The sequence below is a fragment of the Rhinoderma darwinii genome, chromosome 9, assembly GCF_050947455.1.
Source record: "Rhinoderma darwinii isolate aRhiDar2 chromosome 9, aRhiDar2.hap1, whole genome shotgun sequence".
NCBI classification, from domain to species: Eukaryota; Metazoa; Chordata; class Amphibia; order Anura; family Rhinodermatidae; genus Rhinoderma; species Rhinoderma darwinii.
Genome location: NC_134695.1, coordinates 22,048,009 through 22,065,802, shown reverse-complemented (window position 1 = coordinate 22,065,802; position 17,794 = coordinate 22,048,009). Strand labels below are relative to the sequence as shown.

The following is a 17,794-nucleotide window of genomic DNA, read 5'->3' as shown; positions in this document are numbered from 1 at the left end:
ATTTGAGCTTCGCTCCATTCCTCTGACTATTGACCTCCAGTGGGCCATGTTTTAATAGTACGTGACTAAGTTCATGGATTTTGTTAAATTTGTTTTTTTAACTATTTTTATTTTGGTTGCAGTTACATAGAGATGGTAGTTTTTGCACTACATGGAGACTTTTTTTGGACGATGGAGGAGAGATGACTCTGGACAAATATATGGAACTCTATCTTAGAACAATAACATACAGATTGTTTGGAGTCTATTTAATCAACCATCAATTTGTATTGTATTTTTTATTGTATTTTATCAATTATCATTTATTATGTATTATTCATTATGTATTATCCTTTACTTTATTATTTCTTTCTCCTTTTTTATTATTCGTTAGATCTATGTTTATGTGTATTTATGCACGCGTGATATATATATATATTTATTATGTGTTGTTGTATATGTGTAGACACATGTTTATGATATGCTTCTTGTGTTTTTTATATAGACATGTATTAATTTGTGTATTCTCTACATATTTTATGCACATATATTGAGAGACTTGTTATGTACTATATGTGTTTGTTATTTTTATAGATATCCTCAGATTATATGTATTCTTGTTGCGCACATATATTTTGTCATATGTATATATACAAGTTTTTTTTATTATTCCTTTCATTATTTATTGTCATTATTTATTTATTGATATCTTGGTGGGTTGCGCCTACATGACTATCTACGCAGTTTGATTTATTTGATTTAATTAATACAGGTCAATTTATCACATTATATATATTGTCAATTGCACATTTTTTTATTTTCCACACAAGAGCTGATCTTACAGCATCATACACACACAAATTAATTTATTCTTTATTATTTATGTTTCACTTTTACACATAAACCATGCACACTCTTTATTATCATTATTTTCATTATTTTTTATTTTTTACATATAATTTTTTCATTTGTCTACATTGTTATGAAAGTCACGTCATTCATTTCAGAATACATATGTATTTGCTTCACATTTTCACACACATTCTTTTCATTTATTATATACACTATGAATTGGTTTCATAGTTCATCACACACACATTCATCACTTTAATTTTTTTATTCATTTATGCACTTCATTGTTCACTAATGCATACACATATTTTTCAACATTGGCTTGTTTACTTTCTACTTTGTCTCTAACAAATATATTATATTCATCACACAGAGAATAAATTTACCATTGCATTTTCTATGTTATATCTTGCCATGTTATTATCACTTTCACCTTCACATGTATTTTTATGTCTATTTTCATTTTCATGGTTTTTTATTATTTTTTATCTTCATTATTATATTTATATATTTTTTTATTATTTTTCATTTATTATTTTATATATTAATTATATTATTTATTTTTTATTTTTATTTATTTTTTATTCCTTATTTATTTTTTATTTATTTATTACTTTTTACTTTATCTTTTCATTTTTTATTTCTTATTTATTATTTTTTATTATTATTTTTTCTTTATTATGTCATCTGCTTATAATTGCAAAGAATGCTTTGGCATTTGTTGTATAAAATTTACACATAGTGGAACATCACTTAGTCCAAAAAGTTCTCCATACTATCTAGTTTGTCGGACATATCTCTATCTTGACGTACCTTATATTCAGGCATGGTGACTGTGCGCTCACGCCGGGGGGAGTGGCTGGATTGTGTTGCGGTTCGGGCGTCTGCATCTCGGTGGGCGTGTGTTGACGATGTCAGACGTCGTTGACTCCCGCCCCCCTCGATGACGCTCGGCCGCAGACACGCCTCCGGCCATATCCACACCTGTCGTGTGACGCTTCCATCAGCACACACATGACCATGGATGGTAACGCCCTCCTAATGTCCGATTGGCTGCTTGTCTCTTTTAATCTTGATTCCCATTGGAGAGACGCCACCCCCGGACGAAGGCATTTCCGCCGAAACGCGCGTCGGGTCTGGCGTCTCTCTCCAGCAGGTTTTCATCACATGGGTATGTAATAACAGGCTTTTTTCCCAGACATAATGTTTCCAGGCACGGCCATTTCATCATTTTTTGTGTTACTAGCTATCGCTGCGGTCTGGGTTTAACTGCAGATACTGCATAGTATATATCATCCACTTTTATCTATCTATATATACCCATGTATCACACAATTTGTGAACACATTGTTCCTGCAATGAGCGACGCCTTGTCTATGCTCTGCATGACTCATCTTTTTAATCTATATTGTTACATTATATCTTGTTGTGAATAAAGTTTATATTTTTCTCTATACTACATTTGTTATGTGTTAATTGAACCCTCAACCCTGTAGGTTTTCTATGCTAATCCGTAGGGTCAATGCACCAAGGTTACTTGGCATACACATTTGTCCTGTCTATACATAGCTTACTCATTGATTTCACATGTATTTTGACAGGATCTTCCTGAATGTACCAATAGGTTTGTACATATTAAAGAACTGTAATTCCAAAACCCTTTCACAAATTAGGATGTGAATACTCTCCAATTAAAGCTGAGTCTGCACTTTAAGCCCATATTGATTATATAACTGTATATTCAATATGTTTGGTAAACAGCTAAAATACCATTGTATCACTGTCCGAATAATTCTGGAACTAACCGTAGGCCCCAGTTACTATAGTAACTTTTTATAGACATGGCCCCCCTGGTTTTGGGGCCCCGAAAAATCCGATGCTAGCGACGCCACTGGTGGTGGGTCACGACTGACACCAAATTTAGTCCATTCAGTTATCCTAAGGATGCATTACTATGGACTAATTTTAGGGCTATACGATTAGTTTTTTTAGACAAAGGCTATCACACGGTTATAAGAAATGTATGAGAGCAGATTTTCTAATACATGTATATATTAGAAAACTGTATGATTTCCTATTCTACAAAAAAATAAATGAAACAAATAAAACCCGGATGACCCATTTTAAGCAGATCTGTCAGTTTAATACTATATGCTGCCCTATGTAAGGCCTGCACATTACAGCTACAACTACAGGATCACTGAAAGCATACAGCGGACTCATAGTTATGGGTGTGTTGTATTTATGAGGAGAGTCTCCACGCCTCTCTCTGTGGTGACTGACTGCCTTCTGTGTATGCATGTATACACAGCAGCCTGTCAATCACCGGCCTGAAGAGGAGGGGGAGCACTCCTCCTACGAATACAGTGGAATTATAACTCGGAGTCTGCTGTATGCTTTCAGCACCCCTAATAGCCATATGGCAAATTTTTTGTGCCATTTGGGCTACTAGGAGTACGAATCTGTAGCTGTAGTATGCAAGAGCAGAATATTTAGATGACAGTTGGATTTAACACAACTGGCTTCCAACACTGGTTCATTGGTTTTATTTGGATGTTACCTCAATCAGCATAGGGTATATTATTTTTCCCCATGTTTGTGTAGGTTTGGTTTGGGTACTCTGCTTTCCTCCTGTAGTCCATTAGCTACAAATACTGGTGCTATACAGTTTTATATATGTAAATTTTGACCATGGTATGGAAAGGTTTGAATTCAGGCAGCAAATGCTCTTTAAATGTTGTGCAACATGTTGACAATACAATGACAGTATTAACAAAAATTATTTGTGATCCCTACTTAAGCACGTCCGTGTACATTTAAAGGGGTTCTGTACTTTTAAAAATGGAGTCTAATAGATTTTCCTTTGAAAATATCACCATTTACACCTTTTGGTTCTCTCCGAACTGATGAGGCGATGTAAATATAACAGATTATTTCTTCTGTGTAAAGACCTCCTGTCATGTGACCTTTACTCTTATGAATGTGTTCTGATAAGTGGAAGTCAGATGACAGGTATGTTGGCATTACCATGACAACCCCAGAGCAAGCACAACATGTATATTTCTGCAGCAGTTAGTGTAGGGAAAAGAGTGACAAGATGTATACAAGTAAATGTCATTTTCTATTTCAGCTACATTTTTACAGATGCCCTTTTAAAGGGTTTTCTGCTAATTAAATAAAAAAAAAACTGTGACTAATTGGTGTCCGACTGCTAGGGTTCCCACAAATCTTTGTAGAAATTAAATGGAGGTACAGAAACAGTGAGCGATAGAATATATTACTTCTCTTTATTAACACAAAGAAGATGAAAGGCTGGTTGACATACCTGGCGAGTCTGTCAGACAAAAGGAAATTCTGCTGAATGTTTTCAACTAGAGCGCCTCTCATTTCTTCTACCACCTTAAACACTCGCTTAAAATTATCAAACTGCAAGAAAAAAAAATTACATCATTGGTGCTGAATACAGTCAATATAAGTGGGAGTATATTATAATGGGACTGGGAAAAGAAATACTTTCAAATACCTGTCTCCTGCAGCTTTTCAGGGTCACACCAGTCTTGGCACTTATGTCATCCAGATCTTTTTTAGTCCCTTTAGAGAGCTTCTTTCCAAGAACCTCCCGGACAAACGCCTCATCAAAAGCATAGTACCTAGAGCAATTGAGAACTTACTTAATACCAGATGGCTACAAAATATTTTATCATCACAAGATGTTGTAAAAATTTTTAGTCTGGTTTATACAAAATAGCATAAAACACAATTCTGAGACTGGATAAAATGTACATGTTGTGAACACAGGATTATACAAATGGCGAATTGTATCCGCATCTTTTGTATCCACGTCTTTTGTATCCCTTGACAGCCCTGGCGAGGCAAGGGAACTAGCAGATCCTTGCGCCGCTATTCGGCACTTAACCAGTGATGCAGGCGGCACGATGACATCACTGTTCTCAGGCTGCTCATAAATACACGACACCATATATTACATTGTATACTAGCAATGCACCATGTATATGTCTTAGTATTTTTTTTTTCAGTTTATTTAACAAAATTAAGAAAAGCTAGATTCAAATCAAATATCGTCCATCGAGTTGAAAAAAAAAAAATCTTGATTTTATTTTTGGGAAAAATTGCCTAGCCGTAGCATAAATATATATTCATGCTGTATGAATAAGCAAGACGGTGTGTTTAACTATTAACCCCTAGGCGCACCAGGACGCAACTGTACGTCCATGTGGCCAGTGTCTTAAGGCACAGGGACGTACAGTTACTGCGTGGTTCCCGGTGCACACTGTCGGCGACAGTGTGCACCGGGAACAGGGAGGCCAGCTGTCCCTGACAGCTGACACTCCACTGTATGCCGATCAGCGGCTTATTTCCGCTGATTCCGGCAATTAACCCCTTGATTGCGGTGATCAATTGCAATCACCGCATTCAGGGGTTTCTAGCTCATCGGCAGACCTCACGATGAAATCGTGAGGTTTGCAGATGGCTAGCATGGCGATCGGAGGCCAAGTAATGGCCTCCGTGTCTGCCATGTACGGAAGCCTATCAGGATCAGCCTCCTGATAGACTTCCTGTCAGAGTGACAGGACGTCACTGCCGTTTGCGATGCACACTGTCGATGACAGTGTCTGTAACACTGTCGGCGACAGTGTGCATCGGGAACTGGGAGGTCAGCTGTCCCTGACATCTGACACTCCACTAGTTGCCGATCAGCGGCTCATTGCCGCTGATTTTGGCAATTAACCCGTTACATGCTGGGCTCGATTGCGATCTCCGCATGTACAAGGTTTGTAGCACATCAGCAGCCCCCATGCAATTGTGGGGGCTGCTGATGCTTGTGTTGGCACCCGGGGCCCAGACCCGGGTCTGCCATGTATGCAAGCCTATGAGGATCAGCCTCTGGCTGGTCCTCGTAGACTAACTGTCAGAGTGACTGTGACGTCACACTGACAGTTGGAATACATTACACTACCTAGGTAGTGTAATGTATTCTAGCAGCGATCAGAGCCGCAGGTAAAAAAAGAAAGTGTAAAAAGTAAAGAAAAAATAAAAAAAAGTTAATAAAAATGTTTTACAAACGTGAAAAAATAAAAGATTTTTTTTGACTATAATAAGTCTCTTATTATAGGAAAAAAATGAAACCGTTAAAAAAACAGTACACATATTTGGTATTACCGCGTTCGTAACGACCCAATCTATAAAACTATAATGTTATTTTTACCGCACGGTGAACGCCGCAAAAAAAACAAACTAAAAACAATGCCAGAATCACTATTTTTTGGTCACCACTCCTCCCAAAATATAGAATAAAAAGTGATCAAAAAGTCGCATGTACCCGAAAATAGTACCAATAAAAACTACAACCCGTCCCGCAAAAAACAAGCCCTTACACCGCTTTTTTGACTGAAAAATAAAAAAGTTACGGCTCTCAGAATATGGGGACACAGAAAATAAATTATTTTATAAAGAAGTGTTTTTATTGTGCAAACGCTGCAAAACATAAAAAAACTATATACATCTGCTATCGCCGTAATCGTACCGACCCGCAGAATAAAGTAAAATTGCCATTTATAGCGCATTATGAACGCCGTAAGAAATAAAGAATTTAAAACGCAAAAATCACTGTTTTTGGCCACCAAAGCTCTAAATAAAATTTAATAAAAAGTGATCAAAAATTTGCATCTACCAAAAAATGGTACGAATTAAAACTACAGCTCGTCCTGCCAAAAATAAGCCCTTACACCGCTCAATTCATAGAAAAATAAAAAAGTTATGGCGTTTGGAAGGCGGGGAGTGAAAAACTAAAATGGAATAGCAAAAAAGGATCAGTCCTGCAAAGGTTAATTAATTTCTATTAAAAAAATTAATTATTACCACATGTGGGGTATTGTCATACTCGGGAGACATTGCGTTACAAATTTAGGGCAACTTTTTCTCCTTTATCCCTTGTGAAAATGAAAAAATTAAACATTTTAGTGGACAAAAATGTTTATATTCATTTTCACGGCCTAATTCTACTAAATTCTGCAAAAGACCTGTGTGGTATAAATGCTTACTATACCCCTAGAAAAATTCCTTGAGGGGTCTAGTTTCCAAAATGGGGTCACTTTTGGGGTGTTTCCACTATTTTGTTCCCTCCAGGGGGTTGCAATCGCGACATGGCACTAAAAACCAATCCAGCAAAATCTGCGCTCCAAAATCCAAATGGCGCTCCCTCCCTTCTGAGCGCTGCCGTGGGTCCAAACAGAAGTTTATTACCACATATGGGGTATTTCCGTAATCGGGAGAAGATGCTTTACAAATGTTGGGGTGAATTTTCTTCTTTATTCCTTGTAAATATTAAAAATATCTATGTTATTTCAGAAAAAAAGTAGATTTTCATTTTCACAGACTAACTCCAATAAATATAGCAAAATACCTGTGGGGTCAAAGTGCTAACTATACCCCTAGATAAATTCCTTGAGGGGTCTAGTTTCCAAAATGGGGTCACTTTTGGGGAGTTTCCACTGTTTTGGCACCACAAGACCTCTTCAAACTCGACATGGTGCCTAAAATATAATCTAAAAATAAGCAGGCCCCAAAATCCACTAGGTGTTCCTTTGCTTCTGAGGCCGGTGTTTCGGTCCATTAGGGCACTAGGGCCACATGTGGGATATTCCTAAAAACTGCAGGACCTGGGCAATAAATATTGAGGGGCGTTTCTCTGGTAAAACCTTCTGTGTTACAGAATTTTTTTTATTACAAATGAATTTCGGCAAAAAAAAAAAAAGAGAAATTTGTAAATTTCCCCTCTACTTTGCTTTATTTCCTGTGAAACGCCTAAAGGGTTAAAATACTTTCTGAATGCTGTTTTGAATACTTTGAGGGGTGCAGTTTTTAAAATGGGGTAATTTATTGGGGTATTCTAATATATAAGGCCCTCAAAACCACTTCAGAACTGAACTAGCCCCTGTAAAAATAGCCTTTTGAAATAATTTTCTTGAAAATGTGAGAAATTGCTGCTAAAGTTCTAAGCCTTGTAACGTCCTAGAAAAATAAAAGGATGTTCAAAAAACGATGCAAATATAAAGTACACATATGGGAAATGGTAACTAGTGACTATTTTGTGTGGTATTACTATTGGTTTTACAAGCAGATAGATTTAAATTTAGAAAAATGCTAATTTTTGCAAATTTTCTCAAAATTTTGTTGTTTTTCACGAATAAATATTGCATTTATCAAGCAAATTTTTCCACTATCATAAAGTACAATATGTCACGAGAAAACAGTCTCAGAATCGCTTGGATAGTTAAAAGCATTCCGGAGTTATTACCACATAAAGTAACACATGTCAGATTTGAAAAAAATCGGCTGTGCCACTAGGCCAAAACAGGCTGCGTCCTAAAGGGGTTAATGATAGTCTATTACCTCTCAATCAGCATGCTCTGCTTGTAAGGTGGAATCTGAAAAAGCAATTGCTGCACCAGTTTTGGTGGGTAATGAAGAAGTCTTTCAATCATCTGAAACGTTCTGTAATGGTCCATAGTGTCACTCTCCAGTACATCAGGGCCGGCTCCGGTCTGATCTAAAATCCCACTCTTCAATCGAATATTGACAGCATCACTTACTGCAAGAAATAATTATATGAAAAAAGAGTCTTTCAAACCTGGTTTACCACGTAAACCCTCTAGATCCATCTGATTGGTTGAAAGCCTGTGTCTATTTATTAGCATAAAATACACATGAATGGAATTTTTCCATTTCTGTGTCTGTAAATAATATCTGTATAAACAGAACATTGTCATGTCAGAATATGCAGATTATACACTCACCAGAGCTTTCCTTAGCCCACACAGAGAAACCAGTCCCCTAGTTTTCACTCTCCGGCTGTCACAGATGCAGTCAGGGAGTCTGCACAGGCACGAGTGTGGGCCAGGAGGTTACGGAGTTGTCCAAAAGAATAAAGTCATCTAGAAATTTAATCAGCAGCCGAAGCATCTGAGAGATACCTCAGCACGCAAAGAGGCCACATGAACAAGGCCGTAATTTTGATCCGCAATTAAGGACCGTAATTGCGGATGAAATTACGGACCCATTCATTACTATTGCCCACTAAAAACTTCCCATTTATTTACGGGAAGATATCTGGGGTGTAGAAAGCATCCGATTCACAGTAGGAGCAAGGAATGAAGAAGCAGCGGCATATTACTAAAGTTTTTTTGTTTAGTTTTGCAGGTACCACAGGACCGTTTTGACTATGTCGTAGATTCGTTGGACTACTTTGATGATCTACTTTTTTTTTTCAAATAAAATGGTTAACGAGAATTGTGTGGGGGTGCTTTTATTTCAATAATTAAAAAATATTTTCTTATGCTTTATTAGCGCCTTAGTAACGGCAGTTGTCTGTTTGACAGCGTCTATTACTAAGCCGGGGCTTAGTGTTAGCCAGTAATAAGGCTAACAGCAAACCCCCCCCATTATTACCCCCCGGTACCCAGCGCCACCAGGGGTATCGGGAAGATCCGGGTACGATCCAGTACCCAACCATCTGTAGTGATGGTCGGGGACTGGGGCAGCCGCAGGCTGGTATTATTGATCTAGGAAGGGTAATAACAGGGGTTAGTGCTAGCTTTATTACTGGCTAAGACAGAGCCCCACCTTAGTAATGGACGCGGTCAAACAGACAACCGCCATTACTAAGGCGCTAATAACGTATTAAATAACACAGAGACATTTATTGAAATAAAAACTCCCCCGCACAACCCTCATTAACCATTTTTTTTTTTTAAACGTAGATCATCGAAGTAGTCCAGCGTATCTACGACGTAGACCAAACGGTCGAGCAGAACCAGCAAAATAAAAAAATAAAGTTAGTAATATAAAAAATTTAAATCTCACATAGAGCGACTTCTGTCTTCTCCCTGCACCGCAATAGAAACTAGACGCCAATGTAAAATAATTCACACGTCGCTTTAAAAAAAACGATGAGTAGACGTGTAAAATACACTAGCGTTTCTTTTGAAGCGCCTTTTAAAATACAGGTGTTTTTTACGTGTTTTTCACGTGTTGTTTGACGCATTTTGTGCGTACATTTTGCAGTTTTTTGTCACATAATTAGGACTCCGAGTGACTATGGGAACATTTGGCGTGCTTTATGTGCCAAAGAATTGACAAGACGCTTCTTTTTTTCCGCGACGCGTTTTAAAAAAAAAAATGTTTGCATAAAAAATCTTGTATGTACTAACAGCGCGTTTTCCCATTGATGTAAATGGGAAGCTTTATCGAGCGTTTGACACATTTTTCGGCACGTAAAGTGCACCGAAAACCGCGTCAAATACACGCCGTGTGAACCTGTCAGCTGAAAATTAATTCACCACAGGGTCTTCTCTCTTGACTTTTATCATTCTTAGCCTTTTACAAACTGCCAATGTAAAAACACTTCCAAAATGAACCAGGACAATGCTTAGCAATTTGAAGACACCTTTTCCTGGCTTGTAGCCAAAAATAGGGAGGGGGGGGTGAGTCTCCCTCCCACATTTACAGCAGCTGTGAGTCAGGTCGCTTTGCCTGATTCACTTTGCTGTAATTCTGGGAAGTGCTCCCTCTGGTGGCCAACATAGGAAAACATATAAAATTACTATAACATTTTTAATACTTTTCACCTTGTGGAAGAGAAAAAAAACCTTAAAAAATATAATAAAAATAAGTAACTTACTTAAAATAAAATTTTATTCGCGACACATTCCCATTAAGAGTGAAACATGTAGTCATCTGTTCCTTTTAGACTAGATTATACCTTGACAATGTCATAATAACCTTATCTGACATAAATTCACATATTGTACTCTTTTTCAACACCTCATTTCTCTACCACAATTACAACTTTTACCCAAATATGCCATGTTCCTAATCTGAGGAGCTACTGACATTTCAGTGTGCATTTATCTTTTAGACGTAGTAGCGTAGCAAGCGGAGGGGGCGCGTTGCCCACGGGCCCACTGAGATGGTGGGGCCCACCGCGACCGCTCCCGCCATGACTGCCACTGCCCCCGCCATGGCCACGCCTGCTGCCTGTTTGAGTGGGGGGAGCGGCGCAACTGAAACGAGCCGCCGCCACCCCCTCCTGCATCTATCGGATGCAGATACAATTACATGTATAAACGCTGAATGGCCGGGCACATTCTGTGCCCGACTATTGAGCGCCTAACAATGATTCTGATTGGCAGGGCAGAATGACTTGCCCTGTCAATAAGCGCCTTTCAACGACGCTAGCACTTCCGTTTTTGAAGGGCGCTGATTGGCGGGGCAAGTCATTCTGCCCTGCCAATCAGCACCCTTCGATGACGCAAGCACCGTTCAACCCCAGCAGACCTGCTCAGAAGAGAGCAGGCCTGCAATGACACAGGACGGCACGGGGACGGGATCAAGGTGAGTATGTAAAGTTGTTGTTTTTTTCACTTAAAAGTGTGAGTGGCATTATCTACAGTGGGGGAGCTATATGTGGGACACAATCTACAGGGAAGGCTATAAGTGGGACACTATCTACAGGGGGCTATATGTAGGGCATGATCTACAGGGGGGGCTATATGTGGGGTACTATATACCAGGGGGTGCTATGTGGGGCACTATCTACAGGGAGCACTGTGTGTGTGTGTGTGTTACAGTGTATGGTGCTATTATAATCAGGGACACAGTGTATGGTGCGATTATAATCGGGGACACAGTGTATTGTGCTATTATAATTAGAGGTGCAGTGTATGGCGCTCTTGTATTTAGGGTGTAGTGTGTGGCACCATGAGAATTTTATCTTCGTTTAGAGGTGCAGAAATGTTTGAAAAGTGAGAAGCTGAAGACATCTGAGAGGCAAACTGCAGAAATGGGCTGCGGCCGAGAGAAGTCATCATAGAGGTCTGGACCGGATGGTGAATGAAAAGAGAAAAAGAACAACTAGAATCTGATCTGAGAAGACGTCACCGGTGAGTCACTTAATGTAAATATTTTAGTCTGCCTCTAATCAGTAATGTAGTCACCGTATGATCTGCAGCGAGATGACGGGTAGTATGATATTTTTATGTGAAACAGCAATTCCCAGCATATCCTTACCATTGTTCAGGTCATGCTGGGAGCTATAGTTTTACGCCGTACAAACCTATTCAGCAGGGGTAGCCTGGTATATACAGGGATGATGGGGTTTATATACAGAGATGATGGTTGTTATATACAGGGATGATGGTTGTTATATACAGGGATGATGAGTAGTCCAGTCATCATTCCTGTGTATACCAGCCATCCTCCCCTTATATAACCCCCATCATCCCTGTATATACCAGAAATAATCTCTGTTTATATCCCCCATCTTACCTGTAGATAGTAGCCGGGGTGGTATATACAGAGATGATAGGGGTTATATACAGGGATGATGGCTGGTATATTCAGGGATGATGGGGGTTATATACAGGGATGATGGCTGGTATATTCAGGGATGATAGCCAATATACTCAGGAATGATGGAGGTTATATACAGGGATGATGGCTGGTATATAAGTAGAATGCGCCTCTTCAGTTGTAAGCATGCGTTAGGGGGGGCCCACTGGGTTGAGGCCCAATCAGATATGTTTTGCCCCTCCTGCTCTAAACCCCTAGCTACTCCTCTGTTTACACATAAACATGGATTACAGTGGTTGACGTTATTCATGCTGAATTTACTACCTGAATAGCCATCTAACCAGAGCTGATAAACTTCTTCATCGATCAGAGTGGTATTCCCAACAAACACATCCAATTCATTGGCCATAGTAAGAATTCCTGTGAAGAGAAAACTATGGATCAGCACTTCAATATAAAAACTGAAAGCAACATGTATGTCTTTTTTATGACTGGAGATCTGTCATACCTTAGCGATATATTTCTATTAATTTATATTTTGATGGAAATGCAGATTTTTTTTTCGTACTTTTTATTTATTTTACACCATTCAGCTTACAGAATGTTATAGATTTATAGAACAGGTTGTTATAGTGATACCAAATATGTGTAGAATATTTGGTGTTTTGTAACTTATGTAATCAAATTTATGACATGTAAAAATATTGTGTTTGTGTGGTTTTTGTTTTATTTTTTTTCCACTGTTATGGTATGTTCACACAGAGTTTTAATAGGCTATGTTCACACGGAGTATTTTGCAGGAGGAATATCTGCCTCAAAATTCCATTTGGAAGTTTGAGGCAGATTTTCCTCTCCATGCACGCCAATCTTCGCCCGCAGCCATTGAGCGCTGCGGGCATAAAACACCGCGAAATACGCTTTCTCTGCCTCCCATTGAAGTCAATGGGAGGTCAGAGGCGTAAACGCCTGAAGATCGGGCATGTCGCTTCCTTTTCCCGCGAGGCAGTTTTACTGCTCGCGGGAAAAAGACGCCGACGCCTCCCATTGAAATCAATGGGAGGCATTTTAGGGCCGTTTTTGCAGAGTTTTGCGACGCGGTTTCCGCGTAAAAAAACTCGGCAAAATACTCCGTGTGAACATAGCCTTAATAAGACTGGGTTCACACAGAGTTTTTTGCAGGTGGAAATTATGCCTCAAAATTCCGTTTGGAACATGCCTAAGTATGCCCTAACAACAGGAAATATGGTAAGACAGCCCTGGGGTTCTTCAATGGACCCTGGGCTGTCTGCCCATATATGGTATGCCCCTCAATCGCGTCACAGGTATTCCCTGTGACGCAATCCAAGGGGCATCCCCCTTTTCATTTTCCCCTTGAATGGTGCGGTCAGCTTTGATCGCAGCATTCAGGGGAATAGCGGCGGAGATGAGAGGTTTCTCTCATCTCCGCCGTTAGAGCGGGGCTGCGGCTGTTTAATGCAGCCATTGCCCCGCTCCTGACAACAAGTGCGCGTGCGGCAGCATGAGGTGATGCGGCCGGCGCTTGCACTAATGAGCGCAGGCACTGAAGACAGAACATGGGGGTGTTTTGTAATGCGCCCGGCATGTTCTGTCTTCAGTGCCGCCGCTCATTAGAACCGCGCTGGTCGCATCACATCATGATGACCGCACGCACTTGTCAGGACTCAAGAGTCGGGCAATGACTGTATCACACAGCCGCAGCCCCTCTCTCATACAGTCATGTGTTACAATGCTAAGCTGTATCGAAATACATGAAATAACGGTATCGAACCGTTTGAGGGTGCATGGCATCGAAACAGTATCGAAGTTTCGATGCATCGTGCATCCCTATTTCAATCATGGAGGTGTTTTTATTTTCAATAAAATTATTAACATGGGTTTTGGGGGTTTCATTTCAATAAAATACTTTTTCAAAGTTGTTTTTTTTTACTTTATTACTACCGCTGTAGTAATGGACGATGGCTGATTGACAGCATCCATTACTAAGGCAGGGCTTAGTATTTGCTGGTGAAACGGCTAGCACTAACCCCAATTATTACCCCAGGATCTACTACCACCAGGGGTGCCGGGAAGAGCCAGATATGATCCAGTACCCGACCATCCATAGTGATGGCCAGCTACTGGGGCAGCCGCAGTGGGTCTTCCCACCCTGATAATGGTAGCCTGCTGCTGTTATGTTGTATCTGGCTGGTTATGTAAAATGGGCAGAACCCACTGTTTTTGTTTTTTTAAATTAGTAATTAGAAAAAAAAGATATGTGATCCCCCCCATATTTCATAACCAGCCAAATATAACATAGCAGCAGCAGGCTAGCATTACCAGGGTGTGAAGCCCCATTGTTTTTGGGCTTTCCCAGCCTAATAAAACCAGCCTGCAGCCGCCCAAGTGCCCAGCCATCACTACAGGTGGTTGGATTTGGGATTGTACCCGGGAACCCCTGGTGGTGGTGAGTACCGGGGTAATAATAAAATGGGTTAATGTTAGTCTCCTCCCCGGTTAAGGCCTAATGCACACGACCGTGCAATATTTATGGGCAGTAAATACTGCACAGGCGGCTGTGGAGTGTCAACCACATTTGCGGACTGTGCTTACAGTAATAAGTATAGGAGCACGGTCCGTAAATGGGACAAGGATTATTTTTTGTGGCTCATTTCTATGGCCTAGAACACACCCATAAATATATGGGAAGGTGTCCGTGACTGATAGAAAGGAAAGTGTCCGTTTTTATCCCCAATTACCGATCCGTAATTGCGGATAAAAGCTACATTAGTGTGTATGAGGCCTCACACCAAAACCCTGCCTAAGGCCCCATGCACACAACTGTAAAAATCGTCCGTAATTGTGAGCCGTAATTACGGTCCACAATTACGGACCTATTCTCTTCTATTGACCACGAACACCTTCCCGTATATTTACGGGAAAGTGTACAGGCCATAGAAAGCTGCCGTAAAAGGTGGGACATGTCCTATCTTGCTTTTTACGGGCCGTGCTCCCGTATGGGAGCTTCTTTGTATGGGAGCATGGGCCAAAATGCAGGTGGCTGTCCACAGCGGGCTGTACCCGTAATCGGGGCCTGTGATTATGGGCACGGCCATGTGCATGAGGCCTTAGTAATGGCCTTAGTAATGAATGCTGTGAATCGGACAGCGGCCATTAAGGCGGTAGTAATAAAGTCTAAAAAAAAAAAGAAAAATATTTGATTGAAATAAAAAAATAAACAACCCTCAACTATTTTATTGAGAATACAAAAACCGCCGTCATCAAAGTAGTCCAACAAAAAATAAACACAAATAGTTAACATATAAAAAAGCAAAGCAATTATTATACTTCCGTTTCCTGGAGCCGCAATGTGTGTGAGCTACGCTGTTTCCGTAACTTCTGGAGTTTTAGGGGGTGTTAGCACTAAAAGTGCCTAGGGCAGCATGAACTCTAAAGACCGCCCTGTTTTCACCTACACTCTCCCCTCTGGCCCGCTTGCTTAACCTCTGCCTCCTTCAATACCACTGTCCCCCTCCTGCCACAGAGCCACTGCCACCAACTGTGCCCCCCACCACAAATAAAGTTCAAAATCCTCTTCAGTGTACACTGCACCCTCTGAAACCCACTGCCGCTTTGTTTCCCTTAGTTCCCATACCACACACAGTGCCCCCCCCAACCACCTGATCTATTCACTGTCTGACACCCTCATAGAGACTTGGGAACATTCTGGTCCCACAAAGAGCTACCTTCTCTGACTTCTGTCCCCCCTCACCTAAAACAGTGGCCTGTCTTCTGCTATCTATTCGGTCTCTGCTCTCTCGCAGAGCCCGGTCACCTTCTGAACACTGCCTGGTTCGTCGTTAAACATCTGCGGTCGCTGTCCAAATTGCTGAGAAATCAGCCAAAGCTGCAATGCATGGTTCAATGATTGTGAGGACATGGTAGCAAGTCAGATATAGCAAAGAATACTCCAGAAACCAACACCAGAAAACAAGAGAAAATGGTGATTTTTAGTGGATTGGGACCAAAAAAAAGACAAATTTATCCGGTTTTAAAACACAGTGAAAAATGGATGCAAAACGGGTGACAATCGGGCGTCAAAAGCGGAAACACGGCCCGGACACGGATCAGACGCAAAACGCCCATCAAAAACAGACCAAGATGGCCGTTTTCAATGGCCGACACCCGGACCCTGTCATGTGAATAGGGCCTCATTGACATTGCCGCATTTGTAACAGCCTGTGCTATAAAATGATGACTGTTTCTTGTTCATCTAGCCCAATAAAAATCTGTATGTACCCCAAATTGATACCAATTAAAAGGTCAACTCATGAAAAATGAGTCGTCACACAACGCAAAAAAAAAAAAAGTTATGGCTCACAAAATATGGTGAGACAAAGAATGGCACTCCTTGTGCAGAAGTAATAAATCATAAAATTTTAGATATGACCTGTATTCTGCAGGTCAGTATGATTTGATATGTCCATGTTCATACTGACCTGCAGAATAGCTATTTTTAATACATTTGGTACCCCACAAATGATGAGAAATATACCAAAACCTCCACATACATTCTAGTTACCTTCAGTAAAAAAACAAACTGAAATGTATGGACTGCTTGGAAAACTGATTTCAAGTATCTATTATCATCAAAACTTATAAGGGGCCCATGCATTCTAGTAAATAATGGGCTTAAATTTACAGGGTACAAAATATTGTCTGAATGTAGAACCTCAAAGAAGCCCAAACGGTCTGCAGGAATACCCCAAAAAAAACAATATACATTTTAGCCACTTCAGTAGTGAACAGGCTACATGGAGAAACTCACAGGATCCTATTAGGGATGTCACGATACCAGAACTTGAACTTCGATACCGATACTTTGTGTAGTATTGCGATACTCGATACCAAAATGATACTTTTGCCAACAATAATAATTTAAAAAAAAGTTCTTCCATTTTCTGATTTGAGGCACGTGGTATTAATTTTGAACCTCCATGTGCCTCACATTAATAGTAATTAACCCCATCATGTACCTCACACATTAACCCAACGTTGTACATTATGACTGGGGGAGGTACATGATGGGGTTAATTACTATTGATGTGAGGCACATGGAGGTTCAAAATTCATAATACCTCGTGCCTCACATTAATAAGTGAAAGAAAGCAGTTTTTATTTTATTTTATAACAGCATAAACATAAATGACGTGTATATTTTATGTATTGAGACTTATTTTAATGTTTATTGTAAAAAAAATGTGTGTTTTTTTCTTAAATCTAAGGCTATGTTCACACGGGGTCTTTTGCCGAGTTTTTTGACGCGGAAACCGCGTCGCAAAACTCGGCAGAAACGGCCCGAGAACGCCTCCCATTGATTTCAATGGGAGGCGTCGGCGTCTTTTTCCCGCGAGCAGTAAAACTGCCTCGCGGGAAAAAGAAGCGACATGCCCTATCTTCGGGCGCTTCCGCCTCCGACCTCCCATTGACTTCAATGGGAGGCAGGAGAAAGCGTGTTTTCTGCCCGCGGCGCTCAATGGCCGCGGGCGAAAAACGGCGCGATAATTGCTATTCACACGGAGTATTTTGGGGGAGG

At 40.3% G+C, this 17,794-nt stretch overlaps 1 protein-coding gene across 2 annotated transcripts in view; it reads right to left on the bottom strand.

Moving 5' to 3' along the window:
• Positions 1–17,794, bottom strand: part of FIBP (FGF1 intracellular binding protein) — a 61,924-nt gene that overhangs the window by 19,995 nt on the left and 24,135 nt on the right. For both annotated transcript variants that reach the window (XM_075836879.1, XM_075836880.1), the window contains exons 2-5: positions 12,526–12,621; positions 8,245–8,443; positions 4,355–4,481; positions 4,157–4,257 (exon numbers count right to left, since the gene is read on the bottom strand). In XM_075836879.1, coding sequence (XP_075692994.1) covers positions 4,157–4,257; positions 4,355–4,481; positions 8,245–8,443; positions 12,526–12,610 — 512 coding nt within the window. In that variant the 5' untranslated portion in view covers positions 12,611–12,621. The remainder of the gene's footprint in view (positions 1–4,156; positions 4,258–4,354; positions 4,482–8,244; positions 8,444–12,525; positions 12,622–17,794) is intronic.